This window comes from Sminthopsis crassicaudata, chromosome 5, assembly GCF_048593235.1.
Source record: "Sminthopsis crassicaudata isolate SCR6 chromosome 5, ASM4859323v1, whole genome shotgun sequence".
NCBI classification, from domain to species: domain Eukaryota; kingdom Metazoa; phylum Chordata; class Mammalia; order Dasyuromorphia; family Dasyuridae; genus Sminthopsis; species Sminthopsis crassicaudata.
In genome coordinates, this window is record NC_133621.1 from 183595499 (window position 1) to 183620679 (window position 25181).

The window sequence follows — 25181 nt, forward strand, 5'->3', positions numbered from 1 at the left end:
TTTAGACCACCAACACTGTAGTTGTATTTTTTTTTCAGGTTGATAAGGCCTAAAGTCTGCATTCTACTGGCAAATTCCTTGGTTACCTCCATGTTTCAATAAAGAGTCAGAGCAAAACCTGAGTGGAGTAATTTGAACCTTTACACTTTTTTTTTCTTAGCCTATGTTTCTTCTCTTCAGCAATGATTTCCTGAACTTCATTCTACCCTTTCCAACTAGTTTCTTTCTGAAATAAATCTGAATAATAACAAAGAATTAATACTTTACCTTCTCTCTCTATGCGAATATGGAACCCATCAAAGGCAGTAGGTGGCTTTGGGGGCAACCAGTTCAATATCATTTGCACAGGGAAAAAAGATAGAGGTGCTGATGTTGATTTCTCAATTGGACTAATGGTATTATTATTTTTTTCTTCCCTGGGAAGTACATTGACAAATTCATCTTCACTTTCTGGCGTTACAGATTCACTATCCCACCAATATGGTTGGAGAGTTGTTTCCTCATCACTACTGTTAAAGTCTGGCCACCCAGAAGAAGTGTTGACTGAGGAAATGTCAGGAGGATCATCTGGAAAATGAAGCAATTTCTCTTTCTCAATAATATCTTGTGGCTTCAGGAATGATTCATCTGGGAAACTTCCACTCTCTTCTTCCCAATTATTCTTGTTCAGGTTTACAATTCGAACAGAGATGTTCTGAGGTGGGAAAGGAGCTGGAAAGAGAGACCTGTTTTTAAAAAAATATCTTGTGTTTTTTATATCTTGTATCTTATTATAATAAAAGAAATTCTAACCAATTAAAGAATAATCTGCACAAGAATTTGTGAGAAATGCAACATGGAGTGGTATCTTAACACATGAATAGACCTATTGTAATGTCTAGATGCATTTGAGCATATTGAACTTTAATATTTTTCAAAGATTCAGAAGTTTATCATTTGGTAACCACAATAACTGAAATATATTAACATATCATACTCATTCCTTTTCAAAGAATTAATTTGTGATAGTATTTTTGTTCAAGTGGTAATTTGACCTTTTCCCTTAGCAAAGTAATATTAAAAGAAATAATTTGCCAGCATTTTAATTTTGATATAGACGCATTTCTTAGTACTATGTCTTTCTTAGAGAAAAGTCAACAATATTTACTTTTGGGGGCAAGAAACTGCTGAAGAGTTAAACTCAAAGATAAAGTCAGTAGATCCCTAGAGTATAGCACCTATAAGAGTGCAAGGGGGGACTTTTTAATATCACTTGCTATAAATGTATATGTCTTAATGACAGTTAATCCTGTTATCTACAGGTCATAGATATGTATGTAATAAATCAAATCCCATATTAAAATTCAAAACTCCTGGTGGACTAATAATACAGGAACAGAGATTAAATTTTCAGTCTGATCTAGTGTGGACAAATGTTTTATCCCAGTTTTGTGACAATAAGTATTAGTAGAGACTTGATGCTATATATCTAATTAAAGATGATTTTAAAAGATTTCCCAAATTGTTGAAACATAAAGCTGATTTGAAAATCATGAAAAAACCATACTTTTTGGAGGCATATTGCATAAGGAGGATATAAGTGGAACTTCAGATAATTACAGAATCATAGCATTTTCAAGTAATTTTCAAGTAATCAATCTAGTTCTATGTTTTCATTTTATTGATGAAGAAACTGTAGCCAAGAGAGATGAATTTCCTAGTTTAAAGTCATGCAATCAGTTAGTCACAGAGCCAAGACTATAATGCAGTCTCATTTTATATATATATATATATATATATATATATATATATATATATATATATATATATATATATATATATATATATATATATATATATATATAAAACATAATATAATAAGCAAATTTCATTTTATAAGTGTAATAGATATATAAGGAGACCCATAAGACTCATGAATAGAATATGGAGCAAGAAGAGTATACTTTGTTCAAAAGAAAAAAAGACAGATAAAAGTGGGAGATGATGGATCAAATAACATTATTGAAGAATCATATTCATTTGAGGAAAGCAAGGAACTGGAGTAGAAATATGTGGAAAGCATTTGGATAAAGTCATGTAGAAGCAGAATCATTAATGCTATTGTCATCAGAGTAGAATGCATATGACCTGAAAAGAAAGAATTGGAGAAAGATTTTGGTAATCACATCACAATTTTAACACAGAAGTATGATGTAGTAGTTTTCATATACTGAAATTATACAGACGTCTTCTAAAACTCTCTGTCGCTGCCAAATTCAGAGTAGATGATGATTTATTGACTTCTCTTTCTGATTTATTGCTTTAAAAATGAAGGAAAAGAAATTCTATTCTGGTATGAATTATCACTAGCAAGGAGAAACTTTCTTTTCTTTGTAGGAAAATTTTCTTAGGAAATTTTCGGATAGGAAGAGTTATTATTCTATCCAAGAATTTCTAAGTAGACCAAAGTAGGTAATAGTCTTGATTACACCTTAGATTTGGGGGAATACAGGTTTCAAAGGGCTCACAGTAATATTCTCTGGACTAAAATTTTATAGAGAAAGCCAGGAAGTATGGGAAAGTATAAGAATGAAATAATGAAAACAAAGAAAATGACAAAGAAAAAAAGAGGGAGTTGCTGATATAGATGGCAATATAAATTATCCCACTATGGACATATAGGAGGCTCATTAAATGACTTAGATTTTTAAAAAGAGATTTCTTTAGCATGTTGAAGCAAAGGCACATGAGACAAGACAAAAAGAACAATTGTTAAAACTAATAAAACCAGGGGAAAAGTCTATAAACAACAAAATGATTTTTAAAAAGCTACATTGCTGAAAAGAGGGATGATGGAACATGAATTAGCTGAGTCAATGATAGACAAAAAAAGACAGTAAAACTATTCTAATTTTTTCTTCTGCTTTCTTTCCCAATCAGAATGCTATTTGTATTGGAAAGGATAGAGAGATGTATATGTGCAGTTGGTTCCCGAGATAAACAAGAAGATAATAGCATATTATCTTGATGTCTAAGACAAGTTCAAATTACCTAGTCCAAATGAACTACAACTTTAGAATAACAGACAAATGTGACTGATAGTCCTTGTCTTTGACCCTTGAAAGTTGCAGAAAGAGATTCTCCTGGATGGGAAATAGATATTTTACACACACACACACACACACACACACACACACACACACACACACACACATATATATATATATATATATATATATATATATGTAAAGAGTTTGAAAACTACATGAAAGTGAATGATGAATGTGACAGAAGTCCTAGAAAATTTTAAAATGTATCATTTAAGTATTGGTTAAGGAACAGATAGAAAAGGAAAGCGGTGATAACAAAGTCAGATTAACTTTATTTAAAAAAATGTTGGTAGATCAAGGGAATTCTATAAGAAGAGATTACTTATAAAAAAAATTCATAAAGTCACTCATGCCATTTTGTGGAAAAGATGAAGTGATGTGAAACTAGGTCACTAGCTGGACTTAAAATGTAGTCTTTAACATCATTTTGGAAAGGCAACTCCAATAATTTCTCCCAGAATCTCTCCTTAGCCTCATGCTATTTAAAATTTTTACAAATTAATTGGATAAAAACAGTGCTTATCAAATTTGCAGATGTCAGAAAACTGGAAAGCACAGACAACATTTGAACACCAGTCAAGAATCAAATATATCTTAATATACAGAACATTGTGCAAAATATGAGATGATGAAATTAATAGAAATAAATATGAAATCTCATGTTTACATTCTAAAAAAATAACTTTGTAAATATGAGATAGGGACTGAGCATAGAGAGCTGTTTGTTGTGGAATTGTAAACTCAATATGAGACAATAGTTTTATATGACAATCAAAAAAATGTCTATCTTTGATTACATTAAGGAAAACATCATTCAGAAATAGAGGGATGATAGCCTTGTTGTACTTTGGCTTGGTAATACCAAACTTAGAATACTGGTGTAGTTCCGGGTCCACCTATTAGGAAGGACTTTGATAAGTTGGAGAGAAAAAAGGAGAAGGATAACTAGGATGAGGAAGGATCTCATGCTTAAGCCATATAAAGATTAGTTTTAAAGACTAAGAATGTTCAATTTGGAAAAGAGCAGCCTGGGATGGGAAGAAGGTAGCACATCCAGAAAAGTTGTATTATAGTATTTGAAGGTCTATCACCTGGAATATTTATTCTGATTGTTAACAGTGTGAAAAGAACCAGAAGCAGTGAGGGGAAATTGCAAGGTAGTAAATTTTATTGCTATATTAGGGGAAATGTCCTAGCAATTAAAGTTATCCAAAAGAGTACCTTGAAAAGTAGTGACTTTTGGAGACTGTTAAGCAAAAATGGAATAATCGTTTGTCATGCATGAGATAGAGAGGATTCCTTTTCAGCTACATATTGAAATAAATGAACCTTGAGGTCTCCTCCAATTTGGAAATGCTATGATTTTGTAGTCTTATTTCTCACAGTCCAATATTTATTCTTCCATATCAAACTGCTTCCTTTTTTTATGTAAACCATTAATTACTTAGTTGAAATGGCTTTGTATCATCTAGCCCAAAGTTTCTTCAACTGTGGTTCAACCTCATATAGGTGTCATAAATGAATGGGAGGGGCCACAAAGTTATGGTTTATTATCAGTAAATGTTTGGCTTGTACACTTATTTTATATACCTATACACGTGGGGTCATATGAACATTTCTTGGGTAAAAGTGGATCATCAGTGGAAAAAGTTTAAGAGGCCCTAGTCTAGATTATAATTGTTTTCTCCCTAGATTATAATTGTTAATGAAAAAGACCAATGTATTCAATAGTGGACTAAATACACAAATACATGACTTTATTCATTTACTTATTATACATATATACATATATTGATGCATTTATGAAATTATGTTAATAATACTTTAAATGTACTTTTACTCAAAGTCTGATTTTCTACCTTCAAAAAGACCTATACTAAAATGTTTTCTTTTCTATTTATGTTAAAAGATAGTGTAATAAATAGCTTGTTTTAAGCCACTTCTAACTTTCAAAAAGTAGACACTAATTAATGTTTCATAAAATGTATTTATTTTTAGAAATTTCCTCATGACATCTTATATATATTCTCTCATGTTCTTTAGTCTTAGTTACTAGCATATGATATATGGTCATTTTAAGATTTGTGATTGTAATATATTGTCTTTAAAATTTACTTGGAATAATGATCCTTTAAACTAATAGAAAACATTTATTAGATTATTATATAAATATTAATACAATAGTTCCACTTATGTTTATTCTTGTAAAAATGTATTTTTTGAAACTTATATAAAACATGTAGAAAGACAGTGAAGAAAAGGTCACATTGTGCATTCCTTGTAATTTAATCATTTTGCTGATATAATTTTGATTTTTAGTAAACTCACCTGTTCTATGGTGTTTGGGTTCATGACTTATACCACTGTATTCCACCAGAGTGCTTTTGTTGAATGTTGCCTCAGATACTAGCTGAAAGGTAATATTACTATAACATATCCCAGGTAGCCAATGATTAAAAACTGTTTTACCTTTAAAAAAATCTGTAGAGACAAAAATATATCAATTTCTAAATTTTCCACTCAAAGTATACTTTCTAAATTTCAACACAAATGAACACCATCTAGGAAAGAACATGTATGCAATTATTCAGTAGAGGAATAGATACAAAAACATGGCCAGAAAGCTGTGTAGGGATGGTAGGTTATTTCAAATCTCACTCAAAACTCCCTATCTGGAATTCTTACAAAGACAGAAAAAAGAGAAATAGAAATCTTTAGATTATAAGAATTTGAATGAACAATTTAATAAGCAGGGTGAACTAAATAAAGCAGCTATAAAAATTACTTTTGAGTTAAGAATGCAAGGTTTTGTTTTATTTTGATTACTTCTTATCTCAATGACTAGCAATTATGTAGGAATTACACATATTGAAGCCCATGTTTTAAAACTAGCTTGCTGGCAGGCAGTTTATCCAAGAAAAGATTTAGAATTTTATAAACCTAGCTATAATTTATTCTCATTATTATTCTACCAATATGAAAAATTACTATGAAATCCATTTTAAGTGACTAGAATACAGATATGAAAGAGTGCACTCTCAGAACTTAGCGCAATGCCTAGCACATAGTAGGTGATTAATAAATGCTTATTGATTTGACTTCAATTATACTTTATTCAAAGGACTAGGATAGATAAAAGAGAGTTATACAAAAGCATTATAGGTTTCCTTCCTTTCAATATACAATGTTTCTCTGTCATCATCATTATCTAGTCTGTTCTTTTGGAATTAAGCATAATATCTTTTCAAATAAATTATCTAGTCAAAAATACCAACTTACTAACTCTCAGTGATACATAATTCAAATTTATTTCTTTGACTTAAGATCTCCTGTTGACTTTATTACCAATGTGTTATGGTTTTAGGGATAAATATCAAAGGACATTTTCTTCTTCTTCTTCTTTTTTTAACATTTTGATCCTAAATGAATCTTGTCCACTTTATTCAATATAACCTCCATTGGGATTTCCTCTAAAGTGCTAAAGACATTTCCTTATTTATTTATACATTCTATGGATATCAAGCCAGATTTGAACTTATCACTTGGACTTGCATATAATAAGTATATCTTCTTTTCTAAACAGTCATATAAATCCCTATATGCTCTGTTGGGGGGAATTTAGTTTTTGTTTTGAGATTTTTTTTAACATTGCTTTATGAATAATGTTGGGAGGGAAAAATCAGAACAAAAGAGAAAAACCATAGGAGAGATTTAAAAAAAACAAACAGAAAAAAGGAAGTGAACATAGTATGTGTTGATTTACATTCTGCCTCCTTAGTTCTTTTTCTGGATGCAGATGGCATTTTCTGTCCAAAGTATATTGGGATTATGTTGTACCACTGAGAAGAATTAAATCTTTCCTAGTTGATCATTGCACATTCTTGCTGTCATTGTGTACAATGAATTCTTGGTTCTGCTTGTTTCACTCAGGATCAATTCATGTAAATCTTTCCAGGCCTTTCTAAAATTAGCTTATTCATCATTTTATTTTCATGTACCAAAACTTGTTCAGCCACTCCCCAATTGATGGATACCTACTCCTTTGCCAATTCTTTGTTACCAGAGCTGCTATAAACATTTGTGAGCATATGGATCTTTTCCTCTCCTTCATGGTTTTCCTGGGACACAGACCCAGTAATGGCACTTCTGGGTCAAAGGGGATGCAAAGTTTTATAGCCCTTTGGACATAGTTTTAGATTGCTCTCCAGAATGGTTGCATCATTTCACAACCCCACCAAAAATGCATTAGTGTCCCAGTTTTCCCATATTTCCCCCAACATTTATCCTTATCTTTTTCTGTCATCTTAGCCAGTCTGAAAGATGTAAGATGGTATCTCAGAGTTGCTGTAATTTACATTTCCCTAATAAATAGTGATTCAGAGCATTTTTTTCATATAACTATAAATGGTTTTAATTTCATCATCTGAAAATTGTTTATATCCTTTGACCATTTTTCAATTAGGGAATGACTTGTATTCTTGTAAATTTGACACAATTCTTTATATATTTTAGAAATGAGACCTTTACCAGTTGTTTTGTTTGTGCAAAAACATTTTTAAATTTAATGTAATCAAAGTTGTCCATTTTGCTTTTTGTAGTATTCTCTTTGGTCATAAATTCCTCCCTTCTCCAAAGATATGATAGATAAATTATTCCTTGTTCTCTTAATTTGATTATGGTATCATCCTTAATGCCAAAAGCATGTATTCATTTTGGCCTTATTTTTGTATGGGTGTAAGATGTAGGTTTATGCCAAGTTATTGACATAGAAATTTCTGTCAAATAGTGAGTTCTTATTCCAGAAGCTAAAGTTTGGGGTTTATCAAATACTAGATTGCTTGATTATTGTTTCATGTGTGTCTAATCTATTCCACTGATCCACCGCTCTATCAGCTATTGCCAAATGGTTTTGATAAATGCTGCTTTATAATATAGTTTCAGGTGTGGTACTGATAAGCCACTATCCTTTGTATTTTTTCATTAATTTTCTCAATATTCTTGACCTTTTGTTCTTCCAAATTAATTCTGTTCTTGTTTTTTCTAGTTCTACAAGATAATTTTCTGGCAGTTTGATTGATATGGCACTGAAAAAGTAGAGCAATTTAGGCAAAATTATCATTTTTATTATATAAGCTTGGCCCAGCCATGAACAACTGATCTTTTTCCAATTGTTTAGCTGACTTTATTTGTATGAGAAGTGTTTTGTAATTGTGTTGTGATACAGCCAATGGCTGCTGGAGGTCTAACTCAGACCTGTAGAATGGATCTCTTCAGGTGAGAGGATGATGATGATACAAGGAGACTGAGAGATAGTTGTGTTCTCTGACCTCTCTCCTGTTCTCCCGTGACTCCAATTTATTTCATTCCAAATCCACAAGGAACATCTGTGTCAAAGGCTACTTTACAACTCCTTCAAGTGTTATGATTCATAGCTGTGAATCTCTCGAAGCTCTCAAAGAATTAGCTTGCTCCTTCACTTAGGAATGGTCCTTAACAATTCCCCATTTTTTGTTTTATGAGACTGTGATTATTTTTCCCCCACAGCATAGTCAATAAATTTATGCATTGGTTGTTATCTAAGTTCACATAGGTATCTGCTAAGGTACCTGAGTCCACATTCTAGGGAGTGCAAACAGCACTATAGCAAGTATGGAATCTTGTGAGATGTCATGGAGGCAAATTTTCAAATGGAGAAGAGGACTGTAGTCAGAACAAGCATTTTTCATAAGTCTCTCATCAGTCTCCTGACTCAACTCTTTGATGTGTTGGCCCATTTTATTACCCTGACTAAAAAAGTCTTACTGGCTCTCTTCTCCCTTTGGTTTACCACAGGTTACCAAAGGAATTTCCTGGGAGGTTCTTACTCATAAACAGCTCTCAAAGTGCTGTTGCTTATTTGTTTTTTGTATTTCTTATGTAATTGTGTTCATAAAGTTCTTGTGTTTGTCTTGATAGGTAGACCTCCAAGTATTTTATTTTGTCTACAGTAATTTTAAATAGAATTACTCTTTTTATCTCTTGTTGATGAACTTTGTCAGAAATATATAGAAATACTGATGATTTGTGTGGGTTTATTTTATATCATGCAACTTTGCTAAAGCTGTGAATTGTTTTCAGTAGATTGGATGATTTTCTAGGATTCTCTAAGTATATCATCATATCATCTGCAAAGAGTGATAGTTTTATTTTCTCATTGCCTATTCTAATTCCTTTCATTTATTTTTCTTATTATTAAAGTCAATATTTCTAGTGCAATGTTGAATCATAGTGATGATCATGGGTATCCTTGTTTCATCCCTGTTCTTATTGGGAATGCTTGGGAATTGGGAATTGGCCCAGCTTCTCTCCATTACAAATAATGCTTGCTGTAGGTTTTGTATAGGTACTGTTTATTACTTTAAGGAAAGTTCCCTTTATCCCTATATTCTCTAGTATTTTTCCTAGAAATGGGTACTGTATTTTGGCAAAAGCATTTTCTGCATCAATTTATATTATCATGTGATTTCTGTTGGTTTTGTTATTGATATGGTCAATTGTAGTAATAGTTTTTCTGATATTGAACTTGCCCTGTCTTCCTGGTATAAATCCTACTTGGTTATAGTGTATTATCCTGCTGATGAATTGCTGTAATTTCTTTGCAAACATTTTATTTTAAATTTTTTTGTAATAATATTCATTAGGGAGATTGAACTACAATTTTCTTTTTCTGTTTTGGCTCTTCCTGGTTTAGGTATTGGTGTCATATTTGTGTCATAGAAGGAATTTGGCAACATTCCTTCTTTATACATTTTTCTAAATACTTTACATAGTATTGAAATTAATTGTTTTTTTTAAATGTTTGTTGGAATTCACTTGTGAATCCATCTGGTCCTGGAGCTTTTTTTCTTAGGGGAGATCATATTGACTTATTCAATGTCTTTTAAAATGGGACAATTTAATTTATTTTCTCTTCTGTTAACCTAGGCAATTTGTATTTTTGTAAATATTCATTCATTTTGGTTAGATTGTCAGACTTTCTGCAATACAGTTGGGCAAAATAGCTCCTAATTGTTGCTTTAATTTCTTTTTCATTGGTGGTAAGTCCATTCTTTTCATTTTTGATGGTGGTGATTTGGTTTTTTCTTTCCTTTTTCTGATCAAAATAACCAAAGGGTTATCTATTTTGTTGATTTTTTCATAAAACCAAATCTTAGTTTCATTTGTTAGTTCGATAGTTTTCTTAGTTTCTATTTTATTATTTTTTCCTTTGAATTTCAGAATTTCTAATTTGGTATATAATTCAGCATTTTAAATTTATTCTTTTTTTAGCTTTTTTAGTTGCATGCCTAATTCACTGATCTCTTCTTTCTCTATTTTATTCATTTAGCTACTTAGAGATAGAAAATTTTCCCTAAGACCTACTTTGGCTATATCCCATGGTATATTGTCTCATTGTTGCCATTTTCTTAGATAAAATTATTGGTTGTTTCTGTGATTTGCTGTTTGAATTACTCATTCTTTAGAATTATATTACTGGGGCAGCCAAGTGGCCTAATGGATAGAGCACTAGGCCTGGAGTTAGAATTATATTATTTAATTTCCATTTGGTTTTTAGTCTATCTTTCCCTGGTCCTTTATTGAATATCATTTTATTGCATCGTGGCCTCAAAAGGAAGCATTTACTATTTTTGCCTTTCTACATTTGATTGTGAGATATTTATGCCCTAATACATGATCAATTTTTGTGTAGGTGCCATGTACTACCAAGAAAAAGATGTATCCCTTTCTATAGCTATTCATTTTTCTCCAGAGGTCTATCATATGTAGGTTTTCTAGGATCTTATTAACCTCCCTAGTTTCTTTCTTCTTTATTTTGTGGTTATATTTGTCTGATTCTGAGAGAAGGTTGAGGCCCTCCCCTAGAATAGTTTTGCTGCCTGTAACTGGCTTAAAATCTTCTCCAGGAATTTGCCTGCTCTACCGCTTGGTGCATACACATTTAATATAATTACTATTTCATTATTTACAGTACATTTTATCAAGATGCACTTTTCTTCCTTATCTTTTTTAATAAGATCTATTTTTACTTTTGTTTTATCTGAGATCAGAATCGCTACTTCTGCTGTTATTTTTTTTTTTATTTCAACTGAAGCATAATGAATTCCATTCCAGCCTTTTTTTCTGTACTCTGTATGTGTCTCTTTGTGTCAAATGTGTTTCTTGCAAACAAGATTCTGTTTTTTAAGCCACTCTGCTATTCCCTTCCATTTTATGGGAGAGTTTATCCCACTCATTTTCAGAATTATGTTAACCAACTCTATATTTTCTTCCATCCTATTTTCTTCCCTGTATATACTTTAATGTTCTTTCCATTCTGTCCTTAGTTGTGTATTCTTTTTATCCACCCACTACCTTATCTCCTATCACCCTTCCCCCTTCTCTTAGTAGTGCTTTTTAATCCACTTTACTTATCTTCTATCAACCCTTTCCTCCTTCTCTTTCTGTTTTCCCTAATGTTTCTACCCACCCTTCTATTCTGTCCTTTTTTTTCCCCCTCTTTCTCCTATTTCTTTATAGGGTTAGATAAATTTCTATACCTAACTGAATGATTAAGTTATTCCCTTTTAGAGCCAAAACTGATGAGATCAAGCTTCAGACAATGCTCATTTGTAATGTTCTGTTGTCTCTAAATCGTAATCCTTCTCTGGGAGGTTTCCTTGGGGAGCTTCTGAAGGCAGCCTTGGCTTTAGTTTCAGTTCGATAATCCCAAAATGCAGCCAGGAGTTAAAGTCCAGATCCTATATTGTGTCCTTTAAAGTCTTGAATCTTTTCCTGTCAGAATGTCTCCAGCCAGCTTCAGTCTCTAGCTCTCTCTGAATCCAAAGCCTCCAGTCAGCACGAAGGTATACATGGGAATGAATCAGACTCTGCTTCCAAGAGTGTGGGATTGTGGGTTTCCCAGAAGTCAATCATAGTTGTGAATCTCCCTGAAGTCCATGAGCAGACTTTTCCTGTAGACTTGTGAATCTGCTGGACTTTCGAATCCACTGAATCCTGGCTCTCTGAATTTCCTCGAGCTTCCCTGAAGTTCTCCCCTTGACTCACTCCATACTCCTTCCAAACTGACTTCTCCACTCAATGTTGGCTCCTTATATCTTCCCAGAGAATAGGCTTGTGGGTACTCCCTGGGCTTGTGGGAGCTCCTTAAAGACCCAATGAGTGAACTCCTTTAAAGGTGTAAACTCCTTTAAAGGTTTGAACTCCTTTAAAGGTGTGAACTCTGAACTAGAGAATTTTTAAGTACCAGACAACAGACTTAGCACTTAGTAATAATCCTAACACTCATCCTCCTCCTTTCTTTCTGTCCATTATAATAGGTCTTTTGTACCTTTTTATGTGAACTAATTTTCCCTTTATGCCTCCCCTTTCTTCTTTTTCCAGTCCAGACCTTTTTCCACCCCTTAAAGTGATTACTTCAAAGTCCATTCACAACCACACCCTCAGTTCATATGATGCTCCCCTGTCTGTCCCAGTAACAAGTATAGTTCTCAAAAGTTACATAGATCATTTTCTTATCTAAGAATGTAAACAGCTTCACCTTTAAATAATATATATATATTTTCCCTGTTTACCTTTCTAAGCTTGTCTTTAGTCTAGTTTTTGTTGATTAAATTTTCTGGTTAGTTCTGTTTTTTTTCAATAGAAATAATTGAAAATCTTTTACTTCATTGAATCTCCAATATCTCCCCTGCAAGATGATGCTTAGTCTCATTGGGTAGTTATTCTTGGTTCTCTGATCCTTTATTGTAGAAGCTGCCAGATCCTAGTAATCCTGACTGTTGCTCCTTGATATTTGAATTGTTTTTTTGTCTGGCAGCTTGCAGTATTTTTTTCTTGATATTGCAATTTTGGAGTTTAGAAACAATGTTTCTTGCAGTTTTCCTTGTGAGATCTCTTTCAGAAGGTGATCAATGGATTCTTTCAATTAGTATTTACCTTTTGTTTCTAGAAATTTGAGACAATTTTCCTGAATGATATTTTGTATAATGCTATCCGGGATTTTTGTTGTTGTTGTTGTTGTTATGAACTTTAGGTAGAACAATAATTTTTAAATTTTTAAAATAAACTTTTTGATTTAAAATTTAAATAAGTCCTCTGGATCTATTTTCCAGCTTGGCTGTTTTTCCAATGAGGTATTTCACATTTTTCTTCCATTTTTTCATTCTTTTTAGTTTCTTTAACTGATTATTTATTGCTGTCTCACAAAGTCATTAGCTTCCATTTGCTCTATTCTAGTTTTTAATGTGTGATTTTCTTCAGTTAGTTTTTTTTAATCTCTTTTTCTATTTGGTTAATTTTATTGTTGAAGAAGTTGTTTTCTTTAGACAATTTTTATCTTTCCTTTTCCAATCTATTGACTCTTTCATGCATACCTGTCATTTCCCTTCTCATTTTTTTCTACCTCTCTTATTTGCCTTTTCAAGTTTTTTATGAGCAATTCCAAGAGGCCTCTTTGGGCCTGAGATCAATTTATCTCACTTTTAGACATTTCTTATGTGGACATTCTGTCCTCATCTGAGTTTGTGCTTAGGTCTATCCTGTCACCATAGAAGCTTTCTATGGTTAAGATTCTTTTCTGTTTCTTGCTCATGCTCTTTTCTTTTCTTTTATTATTATTATTATTATTATTATTATTTTTTTTTTTTTTTTTTTTACTTTTATACTTGGAGCTCTGTTCCTGTGGTAAAGGGGACACTATCCCAAGCTTCCTATGCAGCTCTGAATCTTGGCTTTGAGCACAGGGGCCCCTTGTGTTGCAGCAGGTAGCTTTGCCTGCTCTTTTCAGAAACATCCTGGTTTCCCAGATTTTGCTTTCTGAGCTCTCTCAGACTGGAAACAGCACCACTGATTTATTTGTCTACTGAACCAGGATTGAGGTCTTAGTTGCTGATCTGCTGTGATTAAGACCCTCTCACTGGCTTTCCTGGAGTTTATCTGACCTGGGCTGAATATCCTTTTCACCCCAATGAGTTTGACCTTTCTGGAATTTTTTCCAGTCTATCTTGAGCTGGAGAATAGTTTCATTCTATAAGACTCTGTTCAGAATCTTTGTTTAATGTGATTTTTGAGTGACACTGGAAGTTTCCTGACTTTCCTCCATCATCTTGACTCCACCCGGAGAAGGCCCCCATTTTTTCTTCTTAGATATTGTCTTCTGTGAACTACTACTCATTTCTACTGATATATTTCTTAAACTCTATCTATTGTTTAATGTGTTATCTGACTAACAAACATATATGTATAGGCAATTTCCTCTCTCTCCATCTATCTTCAATTTAAAGTAGCCTGATCAAATTTTAAACAATGTTTAAGAAATATTCTTATATTTCTAACACCTCTTCTTAGTCTAAATCTTCCTCAATAGTTTTCAAAGATAAGAAACTCATTTATTTTCTCCTAAAGGCTTCATCTCTGACCAGACAATCATAATTCCTAGGAACACTCCTTGGGTTTCTTAAAGGGGATGACTTCCCTGTGGCCAGATGCATCACCAAAGGTGAGTAGGGATCTATTAAATTTGAGAAGTTTAAGAAAATTCTCTGTTATATCATTTGGAAAAATAGAAGGTCTGTCTGCTCTTCGCTTAAGTTGACAAATTCCAACCTGGCATTTTCTGGTCTTTTCTTCTTGTGAGCAGTATTGTATAGCCTGGTGGCACTTGTATATACACACAATCTCTTGACACATTTAATTAATTTGACTCTTTTTTTGACCATCTTAACCAAACAACTCAAAGTCAGAGAAGCAAAGTCAAGTCAAATAAGAGTCAAACTGAATGTTCATAGTACACATAGTCATATGATTCGTCACACATAGAGACTCATATGAATAGATGATTGTGGTTTTAAGCATTTAAAGAATAATGCTGAAATTTAGTTATATAAATTTTGTTTCTTTGTATCTGAGAAAAATATTGAAAGAAAACACTCTTGCAATCAACAATCAGAAGCTTTCTCTTCTGACAACAATTATATTAGGATCTACTTAAAGCCAATCTACTTAGAGAAGACCTTTGTGTTTAACAGACATCTCCACTAAGAAAAAAAAAATTTCTATAGTAGCAATAACTTGGACATTTCATATATTTTATAGGTCCTATAATACCCATAGCAAAATTCACTCTGATTATTTTGTTAAGACACTCCATGCAAAATATTTCCATTTAACTGGTTTTTTTTCCCACCAACAGTACAACCCCCTATTTCTGAAATGGTACTCTAATATATAGTACATTTGAAAATCTAAAGAACAAAACAACTCTTTTTCATATTTTTAAGTCAAGCCTAAAAAACTTCTGTACTGTAGAAAGAATTATCATGACTTTGATGATACTATAATTAATACCAAATCATGCTACTTTCAATCTTCCCTTTTCTTCTTACCTTTGTATAACATTGTCCGGAAGTCTTTGCCTTCCCAATAACTTATGTTTACTCTTGTAAAAACATTGTATTTTTCTGGATAATGAATTTCAAATAAGACTCCTGTTTCAGGAGAAGGCTTATAATCATATATAGAAACGCTGGTGACAGGAAGAGGCTCTACAAAAAGAAAATGAAAAAAAGAAGAAAAATGGAGAGGGGGATAAAAAAGGAGATTATGGTAAAAATTCTCTATAATAAGATGAAGTGTAATGAGAATTATCTATAATGATCTGAACCATCATCAATATCATTATCTTCTATAAACACTGAAATGAGCCAAATTATATTCTAAATTAGGATCACTTTATTTTTCCTTTATCTTTTTTATTTCATTCTTTTTTATCTTTTGCATTTTATTCTTTTCAGAGTGCTATTACAGCAGGGATTTTTTGTAAGACTGAGTTTCTTTATCTCATCTAAGATGAAAATGGAAAATTTCACATACGCTTTTTTTGAATGTCTGGTTCATTTTTCCTTAAGCACCCTGGTGGACCCCATTCTTTTGTACTTTCCATATTAATGCCAAACTTCTTGGTTTAATCAACTGTAATTCAGAACTTTTGAGCTCAAGAGATCTGCCAGGCTCAGCTATCCCAAAGGCAGAGATTATAGATATACACTGCTAGCACCAACTCATCTATTGTTTCAATCCTGTAAAACATGATGAATAGGTATTATTCCAAGTCTACAAATGGAATAATCAAGGCTCAGAAATTTTAAATTACCTGAAAAAGGTGATAAAGTAATTTAGTAGCAGAGCCAAGTGATAGAATGTAGAATCTTGCTAGGATCTTTGCAGCATACTATACAAGATCATTTTAATAAGATACAAATAATGAGCATTTAACTTTGGCTCCAAAGTCAAAGATTAAATGAGCCTCCATTTTTATTTTGACCTGCAATTATTTCTCTAATTCAATTATAATAAACCTCAAACCATTGCAAGACAGGGACATTATGAAGCAATAAGTTGTTTTTTTCTCATATAAAAATTACATTTTCCTAATAATTTAGAATCATACAGCTCAATCTTTTTATCATGCATACTGAAGTCTAGAATTAAATACCTCCTGTTCCTCTTTCACTAATATGCTAGTTAATTCAACAAAGCATTTTGTTTCCTGTCCCTGCATTAACTAGTAAACCTCAAAGCTAAGGTTGAGATCTATTTTCACAGCTTTTACACTTATTTTGTCCTCCAAAATTATACCTTTATTTATTTCACATATATTTGTTTATGTACATGTTATCTCCTATAGCATGTAAGTTCCTTGACTTTAGGGGATTTTTTTCCTTTTTAACTCCAGTGCCTAGCACAAAGGTGGCGTTCAATAAAAATGCTTGCAGATGAATTGCTTGACTTTATACATTCTATCACAAAAGTTATTTCTTACTCTGATTCTAAGCTAGTTTTTATTCCTCTATGTTAATTAAAAGTGAGAAAATCCTGCAAAGTGAAAATTTAATGGATTTACTTATATTTATTCTGGAACATTTACACAAAATATTTCAAATAATTTTAGTGAAGATTAAATATTGGGAAATTATTCATCATCTTTACAAACTGTCAGAGACTAGGCATAATAATATACTACTACAGAATTATAAATTGGTTTTACTGTTATGTGAAACAAATTTTAATTATACTTTTTAAAAAAGCACTAAAAGGCATATCCTTTGACCCAATTATTCATAAATCCCAAGAATATCAAAATCAGAGGGAAAGTATTAACATATACAAAAATATCTATAGCAGAACTTTTTGTGCTAGTAAAGAACTTGAAAGTATAGTATATAGTCATAGAAAAATAGGATGGCTGAATAAATTGTGGCATATAAATATAATTAAATTTTATTGTGCTATGGAAATTATGAATATGAAAAATTCAGAGATATTTAAGATGACTTGTATGTGCTGAAGTGATATAAGGTAAAAAATATATCTACATATATAAGCTAAGTTATTAGAGCACGAGGCTTGACATTGGGAATCATGAGTTTAAATCTGGCCTCAGACATTTACTAGTTATGTGACCCAGGGCAAGTCACTTAACCCTCTTTGCCTCAGTTTCCTTATGTGCAAAATGAACTGGAGAAAGAAATGGCAAAGCACTCTAGAATCTCTACCAGATAAACCCAAATGGGTCACAGTCAGATATTGTTGAGACCCTGTATCTCTTAGAATCAGAGGGAGTCAGGATAAGCAAAAGTCTTTATTCTGGGTCTTTTGGGGTCACTCTCAGGGGATTAGAGATAGGAATCTCCACACCTCCTTCCTCTCTCTCCACTGCCAAAAAACTAAATCCTCTTCCTCTTACTCCAGGGCTGATCTTTCCTCCCTTCTCTCACCACACCCACAAATCGAGCCAGCATCGAGTTGAGGAGGGTCATCCTCCAAACATGTTAATAGAGAATTGTACAATTGGTAATTAGCCCTAAGTTCTGTTACCCTGTATCTACATCAAGTACATCTGCTCAGTTCTAGCCCTTTACAAGATATGACTAAAAATGACAGCAACAAACAGAAGGAAAATAATTTGCATGATGGCCACAATAATGTAATGTAAAACAATACTGAAAGACTAGAATTATGTTCAATAAATTTCAAATTATGACTTCAGGTGGCTAAATGATAAGGTATGATCCGTATCTCTTGGCAGAGAGATAGTAGATTATAGGTGTGGAATGATATATATTTTTAGACATGGACAATGCATTAAATTATTTTGTTTGACTGAATTTACTAGTTAATAATAATAGCTAGCACTTCACTGTAGTTTAAGTTTTGCAAAGTTCTTTACAACTATTATTTCATTTAATTCTCACAACAACTTGGCATGGTCAGTGCCATTATCTCCTTTTTACATATGAGGAAATTGAGGCAGGCAGAGGTTAACGTGTCTAAAGACAGCTAATAAGAGTTTGAGAAAGGATCTGAAACAGTGCGACACCTGCGGTGTCAAACTCAAATAGAAACTGATCCTTGCCATAGCATATTGACTTAGAAAACCACAAATTAACATTATCTATGTTATATTGCATTTTTATTTATTTTATGTTAAGTATTTCCCAGTTATATTTTAGAATGGTTCAAACTACACTAGGTGGAATTTTGCTGACTGTATGGACAATGAGTTTGATACCTCTGCACTATACTATCTAAGTCATGTTACCTGTTATAAGAAGAGATGGTCCTTAGGAAATTACATCAATATAACAATTTTAATGCATGTATCTATTAGCATAGAACCAAAATTCACAAAGGAAAAACTAACTGAATTGCAAAAAGACATAGTAAAACAACAGTTATTTAAAAAATGTTGATAAAGTTGAATTAAATATAAAATGAAACCATTAATTAATAAAATCAAAGAAGACTTTAATCTGGGATATGACATGGAGTTGAGAAGTATAAGAAAGTGGGAAGTTCTTCTTTTTCTTCAGTGGCCATCATTGCCATGGTTCATTTCAAGTTATCTTTAGGTCTGTTCCACTGTGACAGCTATTACCTTTGGGGTCCTGCGCCTCACTTCTGTACCTGCTTTTCCCCAATTCTAGAAGAACCAAAGGTTGGATCACTCCATTTCCTAGTGTTCCTGCATCTATGTGCAGATTTTTCTCTCTATTACTGTATATATGACAAACCACAATGTCTCTTTGTGTACCAAATCATTTAAAGGTATAGATTAAATTTCAAATCAGTTGGTTTTACTAGGATTTTCTTAAGGGCTTCCTTCCTGCCACCTTCACTGCAATAGTAAAGTCATTCATATATGTAATTTAAATATGTCTATATAGATCATGAGGAATATTTTCAAATTGAGATTTATTATCATGAACATGATTTCACTTCTAGCCTAACTGAAGCCAGCAGATGCCACATTTGACTTGAACTCACATAACTTCTGCTCTTAAACTCCTACTATTTTTTATGGTTACCAACATGATTTCTAACAAATTCTGACTGCTGACTCTTGATCTAAAAGTACTAAAATGAATGCCAACAGCAAAGGGATGTCACAAAAGAATAAGCTTTCTTTTTCTGCCTCCTCTGTCACTGGAGTTCTCTCTCTAGGAGAGAAAAGTCGCCATCTCTCTTTTTATAGCTTAGGGCACAATGTTTTTAGATCAAAGCCTGAAACTTCATAAGCACTAGAACAAGAGTTCATATATTTAATTTTATTCTACTGTTTATACTACTCCAATCTATATAAAATTTTAAACTGAAAGAATTTTTAAATCACTTATTTGTTGGCTTTTTTCTATTTCAGTCAATGTGGAATGAAATAGTTCAGTTTCAAATCTTCAGACTCGTGCTGAGTTCAAATAAAAATAGTACAATACTTAATAGTACAATAGTACAATACTTAAAATTATAAATGAGTCTCTTTAAATTCGCAGAGCACAGGAAAGATTCTGGGAAGATGGCACAGTAGGTCAGAACATTTCAAGCTCTTCAGATTTCCCCCACGAACAGAAAAAATTTATTTCTTAGGGCAAATATAGACTAGTTAAAAACAAAGAAGACTTGGAGCAGAATAGGGGCTTTCCTGGGATGAGCTGAGAAGTCCTGAAGAAAGACCTTTGTGAAGTGCAATCACCTCCAGATAAGTTCCTCAGAAACAGTAGAGACTACCAAGTCTATCTGGATTTGGCTGGATCCTCAATAGGAACCATAGAAATTTTCACCTCCTGTATTGTGGAGGGAGTCAGGGATCTGAGTCAGGGAAGACTGAGAGAGCCTTGGCTGATTAGGAAGCTCTGGTCTACTTGTGCTGGAGAGCCATGGCCCTAGAGAGAAAGAGCCAACATACACGAGTGCAGAAATAATGGGGCAGGGAAACTGCTGCTGGCTGCAGGTACTTACAGGTGAGGGATAAGAAGGGCTTTTGGTGTGGGGTTCCAGGTCAGAATGGAGATCTGAAGTGATGCTAGAGGCACTATCTCTCTCCATTCCCATCCCATCCCCATCCAAGATTAGAACTGTTTACACAAACAGTTATTTTTTTAAAAAAATTATGAACAGAAAAAGAAAAAAAGGAACTGAACCATAGAAACTTACTATGGGAATACAGAAGACCAGAGTTCATCTTCAGAGGACACTGAAATACAAAAAAAAAACCTTTTCTATCCCAAAGAGTAATATTAAATGGCTACCTTTGCAGAAAGAACTCAGAAAAGACTCAAAAAATAAAGTGAGAGAGAGATTGAGGAAAAACTAAGACTAAAAATGAAAACCATCCAAGAAAAACAAGATTATGAGAAAAACATTAAATAACTAGAAAAGGAGATATAGAGTCTTACAAAAGAAAATAATTCTTTGAAAATTATAATTCGACAAAGGGAAGCCAATGAAGCTATAAGGGACCAAGAAATAATAAAACAAAATATGAAGAATGAAAAAATAGAACCAAATGTGAAACATAAGAAACATGACAGATCTGGAGAACAGATTAAGAAGAAAAAAAATAAAAATAATTGGACTATCTGTAAGCTGTGACCAAAAAAAAAAAAAAAACCTTGACACAAAATGCAAGAAATAATTCAAGAAAATTGTACTGGAGTGATAGAACAGGAGGGGAAAGTAGAAATAGAAAAAGATCCACCAATTAGAGATCCTTACTGGAAAAGACATAGGAATTTTATTGTCAAATTTCAAAACTCCCACATCAAAGAGAAATTTTTGAAAGAAACAAACAAAAAAAAATTCAAATAGGCTGGAGCTACAATTAGAATTGTACAAGATTTATCAGCCACCACAATAAAAAACTGCAAGTCCTAGAATCAATTTATATTGGCAATCAAAAGAACTAGGCCTGTGGCCAAAATATATATCTAGCAAAATTATCCATAATATTGAATGGGAAAAAGAAAAAGAACATTCAACAAATTTGCAGATTTTCAGGTCTTTCTCGCAACTAAACCTGAACATAATAGAAAACTCTACATATAAGAACAAATATCAAAGATAGTTTCAAGGAACTCAACATGAATAAATCATGATTATGTTGTGTATGGAAATGTATACCATATATTTAAGTTGATGTTAGTAATTGGGCAGCTCAAAAGAAAGATTTGGGCAGAGTTGAGTATGATCTGATTCTAAAAATAATGCTGTCTAGGGAAGGGTAAAAGAGGTGCAAAGGAAGAACTGAAATAGGCATTAGAGAGGGGGAGGAAGTTTCCTAGTTCTGAAAACCTACTCACAACTGAAATGGGTTAAATAGGGAACACTAAATTTGTATATATATATATATATATATATATATATATATACAACTTGAAGAATATAACACCCTCCAAAATGTATTAATAAATAAGGGGAGAGGGAATAGGATAAAGTGGGAACAAAAGGATGTGTATAAATTTATGGCAGTGGGTCAAGATGTATAGAAAGATGTGTAGAGTAATTGCAGTGGGACAAAGTGAATAGATTAATGAGAAAAGGATAAAGAGGAGGGAGAAAGGTAGAATAGAATAAGGTGGGATACAAAAGGCTGTTCAGATTAACAGGAACCTGATAAGATGTGTAGATTAATGAGAAGGGGATAAAGAGGAAAAGAAAGGGTGGAGGGAAAAGATTAGGGAGGGATCCATGGGTAGGGGGAGGTTAAGTAATAGCAAGGCAAGTTAAGGAGCAGAATTAAATTAGAAGAGTTAGCAGGCATAGGTAATAAGAGATATAGAGACACTACAACAAGAATCAGGAGTAAAATTTATTAGGGAAAAAATTAGGGCTAGTAATCATTGATCTTAGACAAAGTCTGACTTAAAGATTCAATCAAGAGAGAAATCTACATTATAAGTAAATCATATTAATATTGTTTTGGATGCATGTTTATATATTGGTAAATGTGTGTGTATATATATATATATATGTGTGTGTGTGTGTGTGTGTGTGTGTGTGTGAATATATGTGGGTATCTGTGTATATGTAGATATAGATATATGTATATATGTAGGTATGTAGGTTGTTGTGAAAATATATATGTGTGTGTATTTGTATATATATGTGCATGTAGATATGTATGCACACATATGTATACATATGTGTGTGTGTGTGTGTGTGCTTAATTGTAGGCTGCTTGGAGGAGGAGGAAGGGGATGAAATGGGGAAAAAAGAATAAAGTAAAAAGTGCACAGCAGACAAGAGAATAATCTAAAAGGAAGCAAAGACGGATACTCGTGAATATAATTTCTTCTATATATATTCTTTAATGAAATAGAAATTTATTACATATTTTGAATTCTCCCTGGTGTTCTGCTGAACTAGTGACACTTTTTTCAATTGTCCTTTTTTTCCTTTTTCTATTTTGTTTTTCCTTATTGTGTATTTAGTTCAATATTCTTGCAAATTATATAAACCTAGGAGGGATACTTGTCACGATACAAGAAGATATGGACATGCTAGAATTTTAGATTGAATCTAATAAAATAACATTAAATAAAGATAAATGTGAAGTCTTACATAGAATTTCAGAAAATGAACTTAATAAATACAAGATGGAAGAAGCAAATATAAGATGGAAGAAAAAGAATGGGGAGTTTTAAGGAGCTTTTAAGTTCTTTCTGAGGCAACAGACGTTGCAGACAAAAAAGCTAATTCACACTTACTCTATATTAAGAATAGCATTATTTCCTTGAAATAAAAAGTTATTCAGCAACATGTTGATAAATGCTTAACAATTAACTCTCCCCCCCAAAAAGAATGAAGGCATGTCATTTTTGTTTAATCTGAATTAGTAAGATTTTCTCCATCATTGTTGGATCATTATTATGAATCTGACCAACATGGGAAACAAAATGTATATGACTGAAACTAAATCAATCTGGTAATCATAATAAAATTTTTGTACAACATGTACTTTGCAAAGAACTTTTCCTCACCAACTCATAAGATAGATAAGACAGATATCATTTGACAGCTTCTTTTACCAAGGGACCACTGAAGCTAATTGGAAAAAAAGTGATTTATTGTTATAATGAAGACTGGGAAAATCTGTTTTCTTTTGCTTGTTCTATTCTTTATACTACAAGTATTTGAAAGATTTGATTTGATTTGATTAAGATTTGAAAGATCTACGTTACAGATTTGACACTGCCACTACTTGTGGGATCATGATAACCTCTTGGACTTCATTTTCCCCAACCATAAAATTAGATGCTAGGACTACCTAATTTTTAATTTCTCTCTAATCTGTAAGGGACAGGTCTATGAAGGCTCAGCCCTAGGAGTATACAAGTTTAGTAAACTTGCTTCTGGAAACACTTAACGACAGGGCATGGACAGTCTTGGGTCTCTACATAAGAGCATTCGTAGCCATTTTGAAACCAATTTTTACTGGTTTCTTAGGTAGTGAAGATAAGACCTTTTGGTTGCTGCAAAGTCAGAACTGAATACATAAACAAAAGCTAAAATTAGCTAAATCAAAACAACAATCTGGCTGGAACACAGAATACGTAGACAAGAAGAGAATGAGATATGGCTGATGACAGATTGTGGAAGATCTTAAATGCCAGGCAGAAAAGTTGAACTTTATTTAATTGGCAATAGAAAGCCATTGAATATTTTTCAGCAGAGGATCAGTATGGTCAGAACTATTATTTAGACTCACAACATGGTTTTGGACTAATGTAGAGAAATATAGTGTTATGATTCTTATTTGTGGTACATGACCTTCAACAACCTTGAGAAATAGGTGTTATTTTACAAACTGGGGAAGCAGAGGTTATATGAATAAAAATCCAAATTTGATTTGACTTGAGGTCTATCTTTATTCCAGGTCCAGATTCAATGAGCCACAAGTGCTTACTATTTGCCAAGCATTGGACTAAACATTCAAGTTGTATATCTAAAAAGAAGCTAGTTCCTCCTTTAAAGGATTTTATAGCATATATTTTAAAAAGTGGTGATTAAGGAGAAGTATTTTGGTTTGGAAAATTGTAAGGTTAGTGAAGAAGACTCCAAGAAGAGTTGAAATGACATACCCTTTCCAGGAGTAATGACAAAGTTAATATGACTATCATAAATGAGGTTAGCTTTTCACTCCATTTTAATCCATTCTTTTATTAATAATCAGTACCAATTAATAATTGGTAATTCATAATATCCCTTTTTATGGTATTCATCATGCTATGGGTGATAGCACTTTATTTAGGTTCAGGCTTGTTGATTCTATGAAGTTTTGTACCAGCAAGTTACATGGTACAATCATTCTTATGGATTTGTCATTTGTCCTCAAACTGTCCTTTCTCTCTAAAATCTATATCTTGATCTAAAGGCTTTTGTTCAATCTACTATTCTGACTAATTTTTAAGAAATTGACAAAAATTAACTTATGATTAAATTACATATGTATAAATAAAAAATTAAAGATAATTCAATTCAATTGAATAAGGATTTAAAGCCTATTCAGTGTTAAATAGATGGGATAGGACACAAATAAGACTTGTTCTTGGAAGCTTACATTCTACTGAATATTCTATTACATTCTATCTGATGAATATAGCCCTTTTGTGAGACAGAGAAAACTGATGGCAAGAAGAAACAGGAAGGAACTCATGAAGCTCTTGCACTAAGTCTTAAAAGGATCTGGGCATTCTAATGAAGTTAGGAAGGAGAGCACTC

At 32.6% G+C, this 25181-nt stretch overlaps 1 protein-coding gene across 2 annotated transcripts in view; it reads right to left on the reverse strand.

The window, feature by feature from the left end:
* Positions 1 to 25181, reverse strand: part of PTPRO (protein tyrosine phosphatase receptor type O) — a 210587-nt gene that overhangs the window by 94702 nt on the left and 90704 nt on the right. For both annotated transcript variants that reach the window (XM_074268963.1, XM_074268962.1), the window contains exons 3-5: positions 15512 to 15670; positions 5418 to 5570; positions 268 to 711 (exon numbers count right to left, since the gene is read on the reverse strand). In XM_074268963.1, the coding sequence (XP_074125064.1) occupies positions 268 to 711; positions 5418 to 5570; positions 15512 to 15670 (756 nt within the window). The remainder of the gene's footprint in view (positions 1 to 267; positions 712 to 5417; positions 5571 to 15511; positions 15671 to 25181) is intronic.